At 54.8% G+C, this 19349-nt stretch overlaps 2 protein-coding genes across 3 annotated transcripts; both read left to right on the plus strand.

The window, feature by feature from the left end:
* The first annotated feature begins 408 nt into the window (after positions 1-408).
* Positions 409-6717, plus strand: GPR162 (G protein-coupled receptor 162). Its single transcript, XM_074810275.1, has 5 exons — positions 409-501; positions 2211-3998; positions 4808-4997; positions 5516-5667; positions 5831-6717. Exons 2-5 carry the CDS (start codon positions 3159-3161, stop codon positions 6356-6358), a joined length of 1710 nt encoding a protein of 569 aa, XP_074666376.1. The 5' UTR covers positions 409-501; positions 2211-3158; the 3' UTR covers positions 6359-6717.
* A 1168-nt stretch (positions 6718-7885) lies between these two features.
* P3H3 (prolyl 3-hydroxylase 3) lies at positions 7886-18896 on the plus strand. Of its 2 annotated transcripts, none has more exons than XM_074810287.1 (15): positions 7886-8357; positions 8621-8773; positions 9495-9681; positions 9809-9940; positions 10847-10980; positions 11257-11346; positions 11687-11739; positions 11946-12004; positions 13169-13293; positions 13418-13513; positions 14494-14644; positions 14819-14936; positions 17330-17405; positions 17810-17950; positions 18240-18896. In XM_074810287.1, the coding sequence occupies exons 1-15, from the start codon at positions 7941-7943 to the stop codon at positions 18435-18437; spliced, it is 2130 nt and encodes a 709-aa protein (XP_074666388.1). In that variant the 5' UTR covers positions 7886-7940; the 3' UTR covers positions 18438-18896. The 2 variants fall into 2 exon arrangements, with proteins under 2 accessions (XP_074666388.1, XP_074666397.1); XM_074810296.1 differs by having other exon boundaries at positions 8681-8773.
* The last annotated feature ends 453 nt before the right edge of the window (positions 18897-19349 follow it).

Genomic DNA, 19349 nt, shown 5'->3' on the forward strand with positions numbered 1-19349 from the left:
CCTCCCGACACCCCCTCCGGCGCGGGGGCCTCCCCACCGCCCCTCTTTCTCTGGGAGCGGGAGCCCGGCGCCTTCTCGCCCCGCAACTCGTTCCCCCGGGGGCCCCAGGCTCGCCCCGCGGGGCAGGAGGGGGACGGCCGAGATCCGCTCCGGGGGCCGCGGGTACCCCGGCCCCGCCAGGCGCAGCCTGCGCCGCCACCCCGGGACTGCCGTGGCCGTGGCCGTGGCGGTGTCTCCCGCTGCCGCCGCCGCCCGTCCCGCCCCCTGGCTGCCCGGCCCGGCGGTGCTCCCGCCGGCGCTCCCCGCCCCTCGCCCCCCGCCGTCGCCCCGCCCGGCGGATGAATGGCCGGAGCGCGGGGCCGGGGCGGCTGCCTGCGGCGGCCGGGGGGGGACGGGGGGGAGCCGGGGGGGGTGACCGGGGGGGGCCGGCACAGCGCGGGCAGAGGCGCGCACGGCCGCGCGGGGCGCCCGTCGCCATGGCAGCGCTTGCTCCGGCGAGAGGTAAGATGGGTCCCTCCGGCCCCCGCCAACGCCGCCGCCGCGATCGGCCCCCGCCGCCGCCGACGGCCCCCGCTGCGCGCAGGGCGGCGGCGCCGCCGCCGGGCTCGGCCGCGCCCCGGGGCGCCCCGCGGCCCCGGCCCCCGCCCAGCCCAGCCCCGGCCGCTCCGCTCCGCTCCGCTCCGCGGGGCGAGGCTCGGGGCGGCTCGGCCCGGCCCCCCGCCGCCCCTCCGGCCGCCGCGGCCGTGCCCGGAAAGGGAGCGGGGGGCGAGGGCAGCACCGGCCCCCGGCCGCATCCCCCGGCACCCCAGTTCTCTCCGCTCTTCCTTGCAATTATTCTGGGTCATCCTTCCCCCCTAGACAGACACCCCCCCCCCCCCCGCCCTTGCCTTCCCCTGAGTCACCGGCCCCGGGAGTCCCTCGCCGCCCGCTGGTGGGATGGGCGGTGGGATGGAGCGGGGGGCTCTGGCCGGGGAGCAGGGCCGGGTGAGGGTGGGCTTCCCCAACCTGCCCATCCCGCATCAGCTCCGGGTGGCTCCTCCCGGCTCCGGCAGCGGGGGGGACCGCAGCTCGGGGCGGAATTGGGCCCCGAAGCCGGCAGAGGCGGGAGGGTTCCTGCTCATGGAGGGAACAGCGTGGGCCACCAGAACAAGCCCGGTGGGAAGGGCGGCAGAAGGAGATGCTGCAAGGAAATTCATTCCTCTGGGATTATCCGGGCCGGCTGGCTTCCAAACTGTCTCCAGAGGCCACAGGCCTAACTGCAAGAGCGATGGCACGGGGGGAAAGAAGATGAACCAGGGCAGAAGGAGGGCATCGCTAACCCAGTCATGGCAAACTGCTCCAAGCAGGGAGGAAAGGAGGGAAAGCCTCAGGTGGTTACAGAGAGGGTGAGAAAATACGGAGAAGCAGAAGGAAGGGGAGGGGTGGGAACTGAGCCACTAGCTCAGACCGGGGGGACGCTGATCCATCCACAGAAAGATTAAGTTTACATGTGCTCCAGTCAAGGCACGGAGCAGGCCTATACCTTCCTGGAATATACTCTTTGGGCATCTCCTGTAGATGAAGACAGGAGAGGGGGTCTGAGCTGGTAGGACCAGGGGTCACTGGCAAAGGTGAGTAGTCTCAGTACTAGGTTAAGCAGTCTCGTTTGCTGGGTTTGTAACTGTGGGGTGTCCGGAGACCGAAGCCGCTCTAGCAGAAATGCAGTGAAACCTCGTGGTTCAAGGGTGCGGGGTGGCAGGGTATTGCTGGAGCGGTGGGACGCACCTCTGGATGGGACGGGACAGGAACCGCAGGTTAAAATCCAGAGCACTGGTGGAGAAGAGCAGAGGGCCAAAGACTGGCGAGCTGGGGGAGCTGTAGGGCAGGAGCAAGGGGTGTTTAGAGCGGGTGCGTGGGGAAGGCAGGACCCGCCTGGCAGGGAGGGATGTGAATCAGGCCTTTCCTTACAGAATGGTCTTGGTGATGCTTTGGGTGGGGAGCCTGGGACAGGAGGGGCAGGGAGCACAGCGTGTCTCAGCAGCACTGGAAGGAGTTGCTGGGGGCCAGAGACCCCCCCTGAGGTATGCAGGGACTGGTGCAAATCTGGCACTTCTGTTCCCTGAAGAACACCAGGAGTGCTCTGCACCACCTAAGTCATGACAAGGTGTTTGTGAGAGAGAGAGATCTGGGGAGATAGAATGATCTTAAATTACTTTTTCTCTTTTCTACAGTGAACCTCATGCCCTGAATTGCCAAGGGAACCTTTGAAAAGGATCTTCCCCTCCCTGCCGTCTCCTTATTGTTTGCCAGCTCTGCCCTCCGTTGTGCAGGAAAGCTTGAAAGAGCAGGCTAAGCCCTGGAGGACAGCAAAAAGGACAATGTAGTTGAGGGTGCCGTGAGGTCTTGGATAGGGAACCCTCTGAATCTTGTTCCTCACCCTTCACTCTCCGCTGATGGCTCTCTGACAGCCTTGGCAGGAACCTCTACCTGGCCACGAGCGTGGCATTCGGTGAGAGGGGGATTACGCACGGCGTATGCACCATCCTCACCCTTTCAGCGGGACTTTCGTCCTGCCTCCCGTCTTCTCTGAAACTCTTGGCTGGCTCCTCATTCACTAGGACGCTGGGCAGCAGGTGCCTGCTACTACCAAACTGTTTGGCGTCCCCAGCAGTCCCTCTGTGCGTGTGGCCTTCACCAGTCCCTGCAGAAGGTGTTCCCTGAGACAGAAGGTGCCTGGTGGGCAAATGAAGTAAGGAGAGCTTTTTCTTTGGGGGAAGAGTGGAGGAGGGGGATGAAATAGATGGGGAGGAAAAAAAAAAGTGAGCCCAAGCAAGTGAGGGAAGAAGCACTGGCAAGCGTTCATGAGAAAGAGAGAGAAAGAAGGTGGAAGAAAGAAAAAGAAAGAGAACAAGGGAAAAAACAGGTGAAAAAGTTAGAACAAGGGAAAGACATATAATCAAACAGAAGGGAAAGGGAGGACTGAAAGTGAGATAGAGTTGACGGCTGCTCCGCCTAGCACCTGGTGGCAATGCCTTGAGGAACTCCTCCAGCGTGCAGACACCTCGCATCGCAGCAGCAGCAGATGAGGAGGGACGTGGCTCCCCCAGTGCGGTGTCCCACTTGGCCTCTTACAAAATCCCAACGGCACGGACAGAGCGCAGCCTAGCAGGGGTGGCAGCATGGGGGACTCTGAATCAGAGTCCACCTTGCACAACAACTCACTGTGGTGGCTGGCATGTGGGATGTTGGCCCTGTTGGCCAACTCTTGGATTATCCTCAGCATCACGGCCAAACAACAGAAACACAAGCCTCTGGAGCTGCTGCTATGCTTCCTTGCTGGGACCCACATCCTCATGGCAGCAGTACCCCTCACCACCTACGCGGTGGTGCAGCTGCGGCGTGAGTCCTCTGACTACGACTGGAACGAAAGCATCTGCAAGGTCTTTGTCTCCACGTACTACACCCTGGCGCTGGCCACCTGCTTCACAGTGGCCTCCCTCTCCTACCACCGCATGTGGATGGTGAGATGGCCAGTCAACTACAGGCTGAGCAATGCCAAGAAACAGGCCCTGCATGCAGTCATGGGTATCTGGATGGTATCGTTCATCCTCTCCACCCTGCCCTCCATCGGCTGGCACAACAACGGCGAGCGCTACTACGCCCGTGGCTGCCAGTTCATCGTCAGCAAGATCGGGCTGGGCTTCGGTGTCTGCTTTAGCCTCCTGCTGCTCGGAGGAATCGTCATGGGCTTGGTGTGCGTGGGTATCACTTTCTACCAGACCCTGTGGGCACACAGAAGACGCCGGCGGTGCCGCCATCAGAGGGCAGAGGAAGCGTCATCCTGCTCTTCATCAGCACACACCACTTTCAATGTGCCGGCCATTGTAGTGGAGGACGTACGAGGCAAAAGGAGGTCTTCACTGGATGGCTCTGAGTCAGCCAAGACCTCCTTGCAGATGACCAACCTCATCAGCGCTATTGTCTTCCTGTATGACACGCTCACTGGGGTGCCTATCTTGGTAAGTAGCAAGCTCTCCCTTTCCCTTCAGAGTCTGCAGTTAAACTAGACTTCATTTCTCTCAGGTTTTAGAGAAGCAGCTCTGTCGTCTGTCCACGAGCCACAAAGTTGCCGCATCTGAATCTGTGTTATTCTGAGGGATGGTTTTAAAAAGATTGCAGTAATTCTCTTACCCTTCCGCAGCAGCATTTTTGTAAGGCAAGTCTAAGCCTGGGGAATACACACCACACAGCTAAAACCACTGTGAAAGTTTTAAGTGGCTAAGAGGAGAGGAAATTATTCTGTAAACTTACAGGGGGATCTACCTTTGTAAAAACAATGAGATATCTGTTTCTCCAGTTTGCTTCTGGAGAACTGATACACCAGCTTTAAAAGCTGTTGCAGGCGGTTTTCTTTTTCCTTCTGCTTGTATGGTCATAGTCAGCATTCAGGTTTTGGCTGGCTGGAGAGCTGGGGTAGTTCTCAAAGGAAACCATTAAGAGAACAGAGGCTTAGTCACAGCTTTTTTTTTTTTTTTCCAGTGGCTGTGTCCTTTGTTAGCACCTATTTAGCTCCAGCTCATAATGAGTGCGGGGAAGAAGGGATGCTAACACCATGTCTCATGTTAGAGATATGACAGCTCGGAATATGTTCCAGCAAACCTGAGGCAACACCCCAGGAATAGTTTTTCAAAGGGGCACGGGGTAATTACTTGACAGATCCTTTGTAGACAGATTATGTTCTACTACAGACTGACTCCTGTTATCTTTCTCCCTTGATCCCCCACTTCTGTCTTCTTTCTCAGCGTTGTTTCTCTCTCTTACCTTGAAGGTTGTGAGCTTTTTTAGCCTGCGCTATGATACGGCCCCCACCTGGATGGTCCTGGCTGTGCTCTGGTGCTCCATGGTGCAGACGCTGCTGCTCCCCTCCTTCATCTGGTCCTGCGAGCGCTACCGAGCAGATCTCCGCACCGTGTGGGAGCAGTGTGTGGCTATCATGTCTGAGGAAGATGGAGATGATGGTAAGCTCCTCACCAACCCCCAGTCACCTTTTTTCACTAACCCCCTCCCCAAAAGAGTACAGAGGAAAGAGAGGTCTGCCTTGGGAAAAGGACCCAACGGCACTAGGAGTGGTGTTGTGGGTGGCTAGGTGGGATTTACATTATAGCTTGGAGTCAGCAGCCGTGAGAAAATTTATTCTGGAGAAGGCTGTGCCACTCACTTGCTGCCTTAGGACTCACTATCATCCAGGAAGAATTAGTGCAACATTCTTCACAGTAGGTACGAGAGTAGAGACTGTGTGTACAGCTGCCAAACCACAACGAAAGCGACGCACCGGGCCTCAGCCCAACTCGCCAATCCAAACGTCCGAGTTGTGGCAGTGAGTGATTCAGAAGCGAGACTGAAGAAACAGGGCAGTCTCTGGGTGCTTTAGTGCCGCTGCAAGCGGAAAGACAAGGTCCTTGTTCAGAGGTGAGCCCTGACAACGCTCCTCTTCTGGCTGAAAAGTGTTGACTGCGGTTCCCCTCTTTGCCAACAGATGGTGCGTGTGATGATTATGGAGATGGCAGGATCTGCAAAGTGAGATTTGATGCGAACGGTGCTGCAGCTGTGAAGCGGGACTCCCGGGACATCAAGCTGCTACCCATGCACCACATGTTGTTGCCCCAGGACAAGGTGCACTACCTGCAGGTGAGCCAAGAGTTAGCAGGGGCGGCCCTGCAACCCGCTTCCTTCTCTGTCAGTCTCCCACGCTTTTGTGTCCTCTTGACTCTCTTCTCTGTGAAAGCCTCAGCTACTCCCCTCCTGTTCTATCTCTTCGAGTGTTCCATCACCTGCCTCCTCTGTTTTCCAGGTCCCTATCTCCCGGAGAATGTCACATGATGAGACTAACATCTTCTCCGCCCACCGCTCCGCTCCATCCTTCCTACACAAGTGGTCTTCATCTGACGACATCCGCATGTCCACCCCCCGCAAGCCTGGAGGCCCCGGCTTCTTGCCTCCTCAGCTGCATGACTACCAGCACCGCCGACGGCCCCCAGAAGATGAGCTGACGACCCTACGGCAGTTTTTGGAGGGGGGGCTGATGCCCCGGGGCTCCAGCTCCAGCGCCTGCTTCTTCCGAGATGAGATCACCACATTTATCGACGAGACGCCACAACCCACCCCAGCCTGCAGCCCACGGCACTCCCGTCTCCCGCTTGCATCACGCCGCGATCGCCGCCTCTCCCTTGGCAGCAGAGAGGAGGAGAACGCCGACCGGCCACGGCGCTGCTCCTTGGCTGGCAACGAAGCCTGGCATCTGCACGACGAAGAGCAGGCGCCGGGTGAAAGGACCCTTGAGGCCTGTGAGGCACAGACCCTCCCGGATCCCAAACTATGAGAGACAGCATCAAAAACACTCAATGCCATCACGATTTTTAAATAAAACTTCATGTTCTCTTTGTCCTGGGACCCAATCACTAATTTGCATTCTCATCTTTCTCGCCAGCAGGCAGGAAACACGGCACCCCACGCTGGTGGGGGAAAAAGAAGTGGGACAGACCGGCAGAAGGGAACTCGACGGACTGACTGACAGCCTGTGCCTGCTCTCAGGTTACAAACACACCCACCGCTGCCACCACCGCCACTTGGCACCCTCGCCAGTCCTGTCCCTTTGTGAACTCCACCCTCGCATCCGCTCTGCCCTAGGAGACAAGGCAGATGCAGAATGGTATTAAAATTCTATATTTGGAGTGTCAATCGTGTGTCTGTTTTTAAAATAATATATTAGTAATAATTTTGTTTCCATAGAAACAAAATGACTGGCCCAATGTTTAATGAAGCTTCACAGGCTTCTGGAAGGGAAGTGCGGAATGTGCGAGGCTCCTTTCCTCCCTCTCCATCCCTTTCTTGTCAGTGCATCTGGAAGACAGCAGATGCTTAGCAGCCCAGGGAAGGGAACGAAGCCCACAGAGGAGTTGTCATGGGAGACTGGGCTGTCCATGTCAGGAGAGACTTAGGCTGCCTACAGCTAAGTAGCGGCGGCCGCTGTCCTTTCTAATATCGCTCAGCAGGAGGTACTGCTTTGAGGCAACCCCAGGCTTGAAAACAATTCTCTCCAAAAAGGCCCTGACCTGTAACATCTCATGTCACTGGTGCAAACCGGTTGATTCCAGCGCAAACTTCGTGTGAAACACGACGGCCCAAACTTCTCACCCAAACAGGAAAGCTGGCAGAGCCTTCCAGGCGAAAGGTCCCTGACTGCCCACGCCGCTGAAGCTGGGAGCGGTGAGGTCTGGAGCAGGCTCCTGTCCCGCGCAAAACTCTTGGAAGGGAGGTGCAGAGGTAGCGTGTGGGAGATGGACCGTCTCCTGGCCGGTGCTGGCTGTAGTCCCAGCCACAGGCGAAGGTTTGGCAGGGCTGTGAGGGAGAGGTAGCCCTTCCCCTCCAAAGCACTTCTCCACGTGATGGGACTTGGTCTACGGACTGTCAAAGCGTGCCTCGTCCCCGGCGTGGATTCTGACCGATTAACCATGACCTCTTAGGAGGCGTCTGGCTGGAGGGGTGCGGGTGACCCGCACCACGGGGAGGGTTAGTGCTGGGCCAGTTGAGAACGGTCAGTGTGAGGTTAACGGTAGGACTGGATGATCTTCAAGGTCTTATCCAACCCAGATGATCCTGTGAAGGGCCACATCAGACGGCAAGTTTGCCGGGGCTCAGCCGGCCCCCGCGGGACCAGCACCGGGCTGGCCCAGGCTCCCGCCAAGTGCTGGCAGGGCTCAGCCGGCGCAGCTGGACCCGCTCCCGCCCGTGCCCTGCCCCCGGCAGCGGCCCTGTCCCCCGCTCCCCCGCCGGGACGCCGAGCTGCCCGCCCACCCGCCCACCGCGGCCCGGCCCCCGGGGTGGGCCTAGCCCAGGGCCCGCCAGACCGCCCGCCCGCCCCGGAGCCCCCTCTGCTCCTGCTCTCCGCCGGCGGCTCGGCCATGGCCTCCCTCCTCTGCCTCCTCCTCGCCGCCGCCGCTGCCGCCACGTCGCCGGGCCGCCTGGTCCCCTACGACCTGCTGTACGCGGACGGGGTGCGGGCGTACTTCGCCCGGGACTGGGCGCGGGCGGCCGAGCTGCTGCAGCGAGCCCTCCACAGCTACGCGGGGCTGCGGGCGGCCCGCCGCGGCTGCCGCAGCGCCTGCCGCCGGGAGGCCGCCTTCCTCGGCGGGCCGCCGGGGGCCGGGCCCTGGGAGGCCGCCCTCTTCGGCCGGGTGCTGCAGCGCGCCGACTGCCTGCAGCACTGCCTGGGGCTGCGCCTGGGCGCCGCGCCCTCGGCCCACCGCGCCAGCCGCGCCATCCGCCGCGACTTCGAGCAGAGGGAGCCCTACAACTACCTCCAAGTGGCCTTCTTCCAGGTGGGGACCGGCCCCGCCGGCGGGCAGGGACACCCCAGGGCGGGGCAACCCCCACCGCACCCCGGGGGCTGGGAGCGGGCGCCCCCGGGCAGAGCGGAGGGCCGCCGCTGGCAGCACAGGGCTCTCCCGGCCCGCTGAGGGGACAGGGGCCGTCGGGGCAGCCGGAGCACAGGAGTCCGGGGAGCAGCTGGGGTGAGGGGTGGCTGTGGAAAAAGGGGACCCTGCGGGGAGCGTGACGGGCGCTGGCTGCCTTTTCTCCACAGCTGAAGAAGCTGGATCAGGCCGTGTCCGCCGCTCACACCTTCTTCGTGGCTAATCCCCAGCACCTCCAAATGCGGGAGGACATAGAGAAGTACCGGCGGATGTCAGGGGTGAAGTCAGACAACTTCCGCGACCTGGAGGCCACACCGCACTGGGTGAGGGTTCGTTCGGTGCGGAACCCAGCGTCAGCAGCTCTTATCCCACCCGGGGGACCAGTCTGGGACCCTGAGCTGTTTCCACACACGGGCCATGGCTTGAGGCCAGCACCCAGTACACAGAATCACAGAATACTTTAGGCCGGAAGGGGCCTTTAAAAATCATCTAGTCCCACCCCCTGCCGCAGGCAGGGACATCTTTCACTAGATTCGGTTGCTCAAAGCCCTGTCCAACCTGACCTTAAACACTTCCAGTGATGGGGCATCCCCGACTTCTCTGGACAACCTGCTCCAGTATCTCACCACCCTCATCGTAACAAATGTCTTCCCTATCTCCAATCTAAATCTACCCTCTTTCACTTTAAAACCATTGCCCCTTGTCCTGTCCTTGGCTGTCAAAAGCCTCACTCAGTCTTTCTTATAAGCCCCCTTTATATTTGAAGGGCTGCAGGAAGGTCTCCCTGAAGCCTTCTGTTCACAGTGAAGACAAGCCATTGCAGGCATGACACAGAGACTTTCTGGTGACAGTTAACGGCAGGCTGCAAGGTCTTTGAGAAATGTATTTGGCTTAAGTCCAGAAGATTCTCTGTCACTGCAGGGTGGGCTGTGCATAATCAGGCAGGCCCCTAGATGCCAGCACTACCCTGTCAGCGACTCGAAGTCTCGGGGCGTCCTTTGGTGTCACCCACACTGATGAGGGACTTGGATCTGTCCTTCGCAGGAAGCATATGAGTCTGGAGTGCAGCACTACGATGCAGATCAGTACCCGCAGGCTGTGGCCAGGCTGGAGGAGTCACTCACAGAGGCGCTGTCAGCACTGGAAGAGTGTCGTGCCCTGTGTGAAGGGCCTTGGGAGGATGAGGACGAGGAGGAGGAGATGCAACCTGGCCTGTACGAAGCCGTTGCAGGTAGCATTAGAGGCACAGAGGGTTGGGTAGGAAGGCCATGCTCCCCACACTGGACATGCCCCGTTTCCCAGCACTCCTGTCTGGCAGAAGTGTGAGCTACTGCCTTTCTTGCTCCTCTCTCTTGCAGCCCATTATATTCAGGTTTTGAAGTGCAGACAGCAGTGCGTCCTTGAAATTGCCACAAAGCCAGGACGGATTTCTGCCACAGAAGATTTCATACCCTCTCATCTCGATTTACTGCAGTTTGCCTATGATCAAGGTGAGCAAAGCCACAACCCAGCGGGTTGTGCTGTGGCACCCCTAAACTTGCCTCTGGACCTAGAGGGCAGCATGTCATGGGGAGAAGTGGCACACTGACCTCAGCTCTGCTTCTCTCTACCCCCTTCTGCCCCCTGACTCTTCCCAGAACCTCTCTTCTCTTGCTCAACCCTATGGCCACCTTGGGAGAGGCCCCTTGTAGTCCACTTCAGTCTCTGTGTGCACCTTCTCTAATGTGTGGCCGTTCCCACTTCTTTCCTCCAGCACTCTCCATTTCAAGGCCTTGCTCCAGCTATCTGCTGTGTATTTTATACCCTCCTTTTCAGTACGTGGCTCCAGACCAGCCCCTGCTTCCTATCTCAAGTGTGCGTGTGCATCTCATCTCGACAGAGATGTTCCTTCTGAGTCAGCCCTGCCTGCCCTCGCTGAACTGATGGCCTGTCATGACATTGGTCATCCTGTCACCCTGTCACTTTCACACGTCCCTCAGCTCTTCTCTTGGATACCTCTGCTCCTTCCCAGTCTGACCCAGCTGTCTCTCATCTCCTCAGTCAGACCGTTGGTAAAACGTGTATCTCAAAGAAGCCTCCAGACCCCTCATCGTGTCTGTTGCGTGAGGGAGGTGGGACCGACTTTCTTCCAAATATACTTCTTCTGTCTCTGTCTCCTCTGAACAAGCTCCCAATAAGTATTCAAAGTGGGCGCATTTTTCACTGGTCTCATTCCCTGTATTCTCTGCCCATCATTGGGTAGAGGCCCAGCTAGGCGGAGGTTGATTGATCTGTACTCTGTAAGGCCTCCTACTGCCAGATCCTGACCGGGGCGTTGCGTGCAGCCAGCCTATACACATTTGCTGCTAATGTTGAGTCTTTCAAAGACATTTCTGTTTGTTCTTTCCTTGCCCAAGTTGGGAACCAGGCACTGGCTGCTGAATGTGCTGCTTCCTACTTGCTCTTCTATCCCATGGATGAGCCAATGTTGGAGAAAATGAAACAGTATCGCACACAACTGGGAGGGGACACTGATGTCACAGCCAGAGAGGTAGTTACAACCCCAGGTCTGTACTTTTTGCCCCTCCCCTGTCCCGTATGACAAGATCACAGTCCAGGAGACAAAAAGGGGAAGACGTTTCACTGCGGATGTGTGCCAAGCCCAGGACTGAAGAAACTGGAGCCTGAGTTTACCAGACAGGGTCCCCTCAGGACAGAACTGGGCTTTCATAGTGCACAGCAGTGTGTTGGGGCAGGTTTCTGCCCTGGGCAGGGATGGGGTTGTCTTTTGTGGGGTGGTGGTTTGACAGCCTCTTTGCTTCCTTAGAGTATTCAACATTATGTGCAGAGATCTTTGATGGAGAAGAAGTTGATTTATTACGCAGTGGAGCATCTAGGAGGAACTTTTAATGACCCTGTAAGTAACAGTGTTATCTTCCTGCCCTGATTTCACCAAGACAGTTGCCAGAATTCACTTCAGCAGCACATGATCCAGAAAGGATCAGATGCTGATGAGAAGGACCTCCGAGTCCTTATGAGGTGGATCTTTAAGGTCTTTCTGCCACTCCAGGACTGAAGTTAGTTTGAAATTGCTGCTGTAACCATATACATCAGCGCAGTGTGGCTGTTGTCAGAACCAGTCCAGAACCATGGGTCTGATATTCGCTGGAGAAGCGGGACAAGGAACTGGCTGTTTGACATGATCCCATGTGGGAGAAGTTTGTTGTGTACTGAACCGTCTGCATTTGTTCCTACAGGATCTTTGGACTCCAGATGAGGTGATTCCTGAAAACCTAAAGGAGAAACACAGGTAAGGTTGGCCAAGTCAACTAGGACTGAAATATAAGTGTTGGAAGTAGAGGATGGGATTGGACTGACAGGGGTGGAACAAGTAATAGCTACTGAGGAATGGGCAGTACAGGAACAGCAAGGGTGTGAAATGCTACCACAGAGGATGGTTAAGCATAGCTCTGTGTACTGACAGCCCTGGTCTCTGTTTTTTCCGTTGCTCCCGAGAGAGGATCAGGAGAAGCAAAAGCAGGAAACTCTCGATATAGAAGAGAGAGAGAAGAGGGGTGAGTAAAAGAGCTTGAAGAAGGACTTGGATGCACTCAGCCAGGCTTAGGCTAAGTGCTGTCTTTTCTTCCATCTTCAGACATTTGAATGCTAGCATAGATGCAGACTGACTCGAATGGCTCAGCAAGTCTTCTCACTGTTTCTTTTCTCCCTCTTTGATGCATGTGTAATCTTGCAAAATCTCACTGCGTACATCTCTGGGATGGGAACTCAAAGAGCACTGTGGCTGGAGAAGCTGAGAGCAGTGGTGCCTGAACACGTGACAAGCCTGTGGACGTGCAGATCCCTGTTCAGTGTGTCAGGAGTGTCTACACTATACCTGGTTCAACTCCACCAGCCTGACTTCAAACAACGTTTTTCTGAAGGGGACAAGGAGAGGGGAGGGGGAAATGGAAACTGGAAACAGACTATTTGGCTTGGGCAAGTCTTTCCCTGAAAAACACAAGTCCAAAGGGTTTGTGGCTGAATGCTATAGACTGAAGCGCAGAGTCCCATGTTCTTGCTGGCCCTCTATTCTTATGTGTGGACACACAGCCTCTTGCAGAGCTCTGTCCTGGAGTTTTGCTTGATGTCACCCCAAGTGGTTCTCTGCTGTGGCACATGGGAGAGCAGATCATTCTGAGGGCCTCAGTGCCTTGGCATTCCTGACCCCCCAGAGGTCAGAGGGGGGGGTGGGGAAAGGCCAAAGATCAAATCACCAACTGATACCCATTGCTTCTCTTTGGGGCTGAAGGAAGTAGAAAGATTCACTGGAGATAATTCTGGCGTAAGATGTGTGCTCGAAAGGAGGGTTGATGGAGGTGTTTACCTGCTTCTTTTCTCCAGAGCCTCACCCCAGTAGGCTGGACCTGTTCTGCTGCTGCGATCCACAGTGCACTCAACTTTCCCCAGCTCCCTGCTGCTCTCCCAGCAAGCCCCAAGTTTCTGCTGGCTCCTGAAGCACTCGCTGTAGGCCAGCTTCCCCAGCTGATGCTCTGGTTCTCCTCAAGCATGTGAGGGGTGCAAGTGGCCCAGGTCTGCAAGGAATGGGCACTTCTGGGGAACTGTCCTGTCTTCTGAGAATGTATAGTGTCTCTCCACTTCCTTATCCAGGCTGGGGGTTGGTGTTTGAGGACTTCTTGTCGAAAGCTTGGTGATGCCTATCTGTATTTTCTTTTCAACAGGTCCTTTGCCTTTTGAGGGCATTGCTGTCACGATGGATTCCCGCCGGATGAATGGAACCCAGAGGGTTGTGTTTGACAGAGTGCTGACAGAGTCTGAGTGTAAGGACCTTCTCCGGCTGACAAAGGTGAGGCCTGGGTCTTGTAGGAGATCCTGTGTGTGTACTTTCTTCCTCAGCAGGCAGAGTTGTAGTGTTTCTATGGAGGAGAGATGGCAGCCTAATGTGTGTCATCTGTATCCTTCTATTCCAGGCAGCAGGAGAAGCAGGAGATGGCTACCGGGCGAGACGGTCACCTCACACCCCACATGAGAGGTTTGAAGGGTTAACTGTTTTGAAAGCCGTGCAGGTAAGTGACCGTGAGTCTTCCACAGCCTTAATTGTCCAGAAGGAGTGGTTGCCACCTGAGCATTTTTCTCTGTGAAGTGCACTCTGGATGGGGTCGTGGGTGTGTTATCTGCCTCACAAGCACATGTGCAGTCTCCCCTGACCCTCTTCCTCCGTGATCATGAGGCATGTTGTACATAGAGAGCTTGACAAGTGCTCTCTCTCCTGTGAGACAGGGTTTTGGGATTGCTGCTTGTCCCTGTGTGGCAGTCTTACAGACATGCTTAGCGTAGAATTGGAGAATAAATTAAGGTGGAAGGAGCCTCTGGAGATCTCTAGTCCAACCCGCTGCTCAGAGCATGGTGAACTCCAAAGCTAGATAAGATCCCTCAAGCCTTTGCACAGGCAAGTCCTGAATATCTCCAAGGGTGGAGATTTCCCAGCCTCTCTGAGCACCTGTTTCAGTGCTGTACCACTCTCAGAGGGAAGAAATTTTTCTTCATATCTAGCCAAAAGTTCCCTTGCTGCAGCTTTCGCCTGTTGCATCTTGTCTTTCCAGTGTGTCCCTCTGAGAAGAGACTGGCTCCATCTTCTCTATAACCCCCTTTTAAGGAGACTGTAGTTAGATCCTTCTTTAGCCTTCTCTTCTCTAGGCTGAAGAAACCCAGCTTCTTCAGCCCCTTTTTCTAAGTCATGTGCTGGAACACCCCTGCCATCTTAAGACCTTTCACTGAGGACTCCAGTTTGCTAGTGTCCCTTGTGTACTGGGGGACCCAAAATGAAGCTGTGTTCCAGATGTGGCTTCATGTGCTGAGTAGGAAAGAATTGCTGTGCTGTACAGGTGTACTCCTGACTTACATTTACATGAGAAAACGTCTTCTTTTCTTACATGTGTGACCACAGGACTTTACACATGTCTCTTCTTCCGTACTGTGTACGTGTATAATTTCTTAGGGTGTTTTTGTGTGTGAGTATTCTAACAGGCTTGTTTTTCACTTCTAGCTGGCCCAGAATGGGGACGTGGACTGGAGAGACGCCAAATTGCTTCTCCAGGCCAGTGAGAAATCACGGAAAATCATAGAGTCCTATTTTACTCCTGGAAAGAAACTCCATTTCTCATTTACACACCTTGTGTGCCGCACGGCTGTAGAAGGTAAAGAATCTTTCACCCTATTAGTCCCTGTCTTCTGGAGAGTCTCCTCAGTCCCAGCCACATGCTCTCGGGAGACTCTCTTCCCTTTACTCTCACTGTGCCCCTTTATCTCTGCCTTATTCTTTCTTGAAACTGAAAATGCCCATATTCTCTTTTTGTAACTTTCCTTTTCAGGGGAGCAGGAAGGTCGCATGGACCTTAGTCATCCTGTCCATGCTGATAATTGTCTCTTGGATCCTGAGGGCCAAGAGTGCTGGAGAGAACCGCCTGCCTACGTGTACAGGGACTACAGGTAAGAGAAGGAGGGGACCTGCGTTAGATCATGCAGAGATCTGAATGTCTCCCCTGCCCCATCAGGGGATGAGCTCACCTCATAAAAACCTGTCTCAAAGCCAGCCAGGACTGTAGCATCAGGCAGAAAGCTGCATCGGGGGCTTCAGAATGAGGTGTGAAACACCTTCCCTAGGCTGGGAAGAAGATTGGCCCTTTCTCCCTCTTCCCTCCTCACAGCCAGCATTAACAGAGAGCAGAACAAGGCTGGGAGGCTGCACAGACTAGAACCATGACACCAAATTGTTGTCTTGTGGGTCTACCACAGTACTACAGTCCGCTGCCAGCCCTTACGACAGCCTGTTTCTTCTAATCAAGTTCCATCTTTCACAGTCTTCCATGCATTTCAGGAGAGGGCGAACCAAGCTCCTTGGATTTCCTTTGTTTGAGCAGTCAGTGTACTTTGGTGACTATTGTCTCCGTTCATCTCTGTCAAGATTCACTGCCAATACTTTGTGTTGGGTTTTTCCATTCCATGTGAGAGCTTTTTTCCAGCTGGTGGCAGGTTTTGTTACTCTTTTCTGAAAGAACCTGAAATATGTTTTAAAGATGGTGACAGTTGTTGCACACTGCAGCCGAATGAGGTCAGTTGACTACAGCTGATTCCTCCTATTTACCATCCGAACCCTGGGCATCCAGAAATCTTATTTGCCTTTTCTTTGAGTGGTAGCTGTACCCTGAGCAGAAATCTTTTCTGAGCAGCCTATGGTAAGGGTGTGGGACTTGGAGGGATTTCCAGTATCACTGCATCCATTTCCCTTCTGATACAGACGTTGACTCGGTGTGGTCAGACTGTAAAGTTACCAGGCTCTGTCATGTAACTGGTTAGATCTCCGTCCCTCCCATGGGAAGGCTGTTCTGTCACCTCTTTCCTCCCTGGGTAGTGGGCTTCTCTGACTTCTGCTTGAACATCTGTTAAAATATCTTCCTGGGATTTATGCCACTAAGCTATTTCCAGGAGTATTCCTGTCCTCTTGCAGAGTGAATTGTGATTGATCAACCAGCTCACAAGGGCTGAGCTCTTCCAATGTCCTTTTTGAAAGAGGTCCCTGTGCTCCAAACTTCCTGGATCTCTTTTGTGTATTTGTGCTGTGGTCATTAATGAAACTATTGAACAGGATCAGACCCGAGTGTCCAAGAGTCCCAGTGACCCTCCTCCAGGCGAGCAGTGCTCCTTTTGGTGCACTTGTCACTGTGTGCTGTTCACGTGCTCTTCTTCACCTTCTCTGTTCATCAGTAAATTCTCTAGTAGCACCGTTCTGAGTACTTCTACCACAGTCCAAACTGCTGAGATCGAGCGTGTTGTCCTTCCCTGGGAAATCAACTGTTTCGTCAAAGATTGCGTGGCTGACCCAATCTGCTTTTAGGACCCCCATGTTACATTTTAAGACTGTTTTCCATTTACCTCTTGTCCTTCAATTATCCTTCTCCTCAGAAATGGAGTCTAAAGCCCTGCAGACTACTGGGGTCAGGGTAACAGCCTCTTTATGCTTCAACCATTATCGCTACCCTCCTGCCCCTTTGTGTGTGTGAGAGCTATTCTTGCTTTTCTCCAGTCTCGTTACCACCCTGGCTTCACAGTTTTATTAAAATCCTATGGCAGAAGAGCTATAACTTCCTGGGTTTCAGGGTTGGTAATCTCACTGTCCTTATGTCCTTAATGTTTTGCCACAGTGCTGATTTCTATTTCTTTCTCCCAGTCTCATTAATGAGCCTCTCTTGTTCCTCTGATGTTTTCTGTCAGCTTAATTGAATATCAAGGGGAACTTGAGTAGTTCGTGGTCCATTCTTTCACTGAGTTGACTGTGGTCTTACCCACATTGCACAGTGGCCTCACTGCTTCTCTTTGTCTAACATTGCTAAAGAAATTTATTGGTTTAATTTTCTTTTCTGCATGCACTGAGCCTCTTTTTGACCATTCTTATGTTACCCTGAAATTCCTTGACTCTTAAGACGTGGCTTTCTTTGCTGATCAGTCTCCTCTTACAGGCTTTGAATTATTCCCAATCTTAAAACATAAACAACGTCATGCCAGGTCAGAACCAAGGTCTGGCTAGCCCAGGGTGTTGTCACAGGGGTGCCACAGATTACTGCTGCAGAGGATTAAAACCAAACCAAACCAAAACAGAACAAGCGTGTAGAGCTAACTCCCTGGCATACTCTCCGAGCCTCCTGCAGCTTGCAGCTCAGGGGCTGCCCTGAGCTAGGCACTGCTGTATTTAACACACCAAATGGATTCTCCTGGTAACTGGTCTACTTGCTTTTTGAACCTGTGCTATCCACAGCCTCCTGTGACAAGGAGTGTGGGGAGGAGTGAGATTTGCATCCATATATCCTCTTTCTTTCCATCCACAGTGGCATTCTCTACCTCAATGATGACTTCCAAGGTGGGGGCCTTTTCTTCACTGAAATGGACACTGTGACTGTCACGGTAAGTCTGGGACTGGCCTAAAGAAGGAGAGAGGATCAAGGGTGAGACTTAGCCTGGGTGGGAGGAAACCCAGTTCGTTATTGGATCCCACCACTCCAAAAACAATCCAGTGCTGGTGCTGTGGCAGATTCAAATAGGGACAGCTAAAGGCAAATTGAGGCAAATCTCAGACAGAGGAGAGGTTAACTCCTTCCTATCTGGGATGTTTCAGGCCCTTCCAGCCTGTGTCTGTGACCTGTGTTGCCCCTGTGATTCTCTCCCTTGCTCCTAGACTGACAGTGGATGCCTCGCGCTCCTCTGCCGTTCCACGTTCTGAGAGGCAACGTGTTGTCTGTGGAAGGACTGTGTACCCCAGAGCAGGGGGCTGCTGCTGACTTCATTGTCTCTTCTCTCTCTCCTGGCAGGCTGAGGTGCATCCCAAGTGTGGCAGGCTAGTAGCCTTCAGCTCTGGCAAGGAGAATCCCCACGGCGTGTGGGCAGTGAGCCGCGGAAGGCGCTGCGCCATCGCTCTCTGGTACACGCACTCCCAGGAGCATGCTGAGCAGGTAAAGAACTGTGCTGGACAAACGGATAGCAGTACCTCCAAGCTAGATCGAATCCCCCCGAGGAATGGCTCGTGGGCTTTGCCACGGGGCAGGACCTAGTGCAGCAGCTGGGGGTTGTCCTCTGACAAGGTGGAGGGGCCAGTCTGTGATGGGTCCTGCAAGACACAGTGGGCTCTGGGGAGGTTGTATGGACGTGGTAAAAGATGAGGTGTGTCTTGTCAGCCCCTGCGAGCAGAGCCAAGACCCTGACAGGGAGGGGTTCACATCATCTCTGTCTCCGTGGCTGCAGGAACGGGTGAAGGCAGAGGAGCTGATGGAGCAGGACTGGTCTGATGGAGGAGACCGTCATGGGGCTGATCGCAGCGGCAGATCCTCCTCAGAGCCTCCCGTTCCCAACAGTGGAGCCAGGCCCACAAGCCGGAGACAGAAGCCTGGCTCGGACAGGACGCAGCACCCCAAGGAGCTGCGTGCCAGAGATGAGCTCTGAGTACGCGGAGCCCCGGGGGCAGGACTGGCACACACCACTGGCACCGGGACCGCAGAGGCCTGGACCAGTGTATTAGCATGTTAGAGCTGTAGTGATGGGGAGGGATGCCGCTTTCTTCTCTGTGACATCCCAGCAGCTGAAAAATGGGAGTAGAGACAGAGTATTAAAGTCAGTGACACTAGGAACTTTCTTCACTGCCTCACCAACGTGTTTGTGCCACTCAGAAAGGAGGAGAAGGTAGGGTCTCCTCACCCCATTCCTCTCAGTGCCAGCTTCTTGGTCATCCAGGGTCAAATCTGAGAGGGGGAGGAGGAGCCTGGTTCTTTCAGCAAAGGCTGTCTCGTGTTCAGGCCTCTGAACTTCCTAGGCACCTGCAAACTCCAGAACCTCACAACTGGTCTGAGAGAGGGAAGGTGGGCGACTGTGAATATATGGAATAAAAACAAAATGCTGGACACACATGTTGGTGGAAGCTTGAGTCTGTATGCCAGGAGGGAGACGTGCACACTCATTGCTGATGGAAATTTAATTAACAAATGATGGAAGGAGATTGAGCCCTCAGTGAAAGAAAACAAAGTGTTTGCCCAGATGGCAGCTACTTCCAATAAGGGAGAGCAAGAGAGAAAGTCAGCTCTGCCATGACTAACCCCTGGCAAGCGTGGGGAGTGCCTTTCAGAAAAAGCACTGTACGCTCACGTTTCCCTGCAGCAAGGCCTCTCTTCTTTTGTTTTTTTTTTCCTCTCCGTGCACCAAATTGCCCCTGAACTCAGAAGAGATATTTTGTTTATCATTTTCCACCCTGATACAAAGACAATCTCCTGTCACTGCCCAGATTAGTGTCTTGAGATGGGATTATATTGTAGCCAAACAGGAATTGAATGGGATGGATACACAGTATCAAAAAGAGCAGTG

Source organism: Strix aluco, chromosome 2, assembly GCF_031877795.1.
Source record: "Strix aluco isolate bStrAlu1 chromosome 2, bStrAlu1.hap1, whole genome shotgun sequence".
NCBI lineage: Eukaryota > Metazoa > Chordata > Aves > Strigiformes > Strigidae > Strix > Strix aluco.

Bases quoted from the DNA above. Each gene is read 5' to 3' on its own strand.
- GPR162 (XM_074810275.1), top strand. From the start codon at position 3,159: ATGGGGGACTCTGAATCAGAGTCCACCTTGCACAACAACTCACTGTGG. The intron at 3,999-4,807 runs GTAAGTAGCAAG...CTTACCTTGAAG, and splicing joins TCACTGGGGTGCCTATCTTG to GTTGTGAGCTTTTTTAGCCT. The intron at 5,668-5,830 runs GTGAGCCAAGAG...TCTGTTTTCCAG, and splicing joins ACAAGGTGCACTACCTGCAG to GTCCCTATCTCCCGGAGAAT.
- P3H3 (XM_074810287.1), top strand. From the start codon at position 7,941: ATGGCCTCCCTCCTCTGCCTCCTCCTCGCCGCCGCCGCTGCCGCCACG. The intron at 11,347-11,686 runs GTAAGTAACAGT...TTGTTCCTACAG, and splicing joins GAGGAACTTTTAATGACCCT to GATCTTTGGACTCCAGATGA. The intron at 13,514-14,493 runs GTAAGTGACCGT...TTTCACTTCTAG, and splicing joins CTGTTTTGAAAGCCGTGCAG to CTGGCCCAGAATGGGGACGT.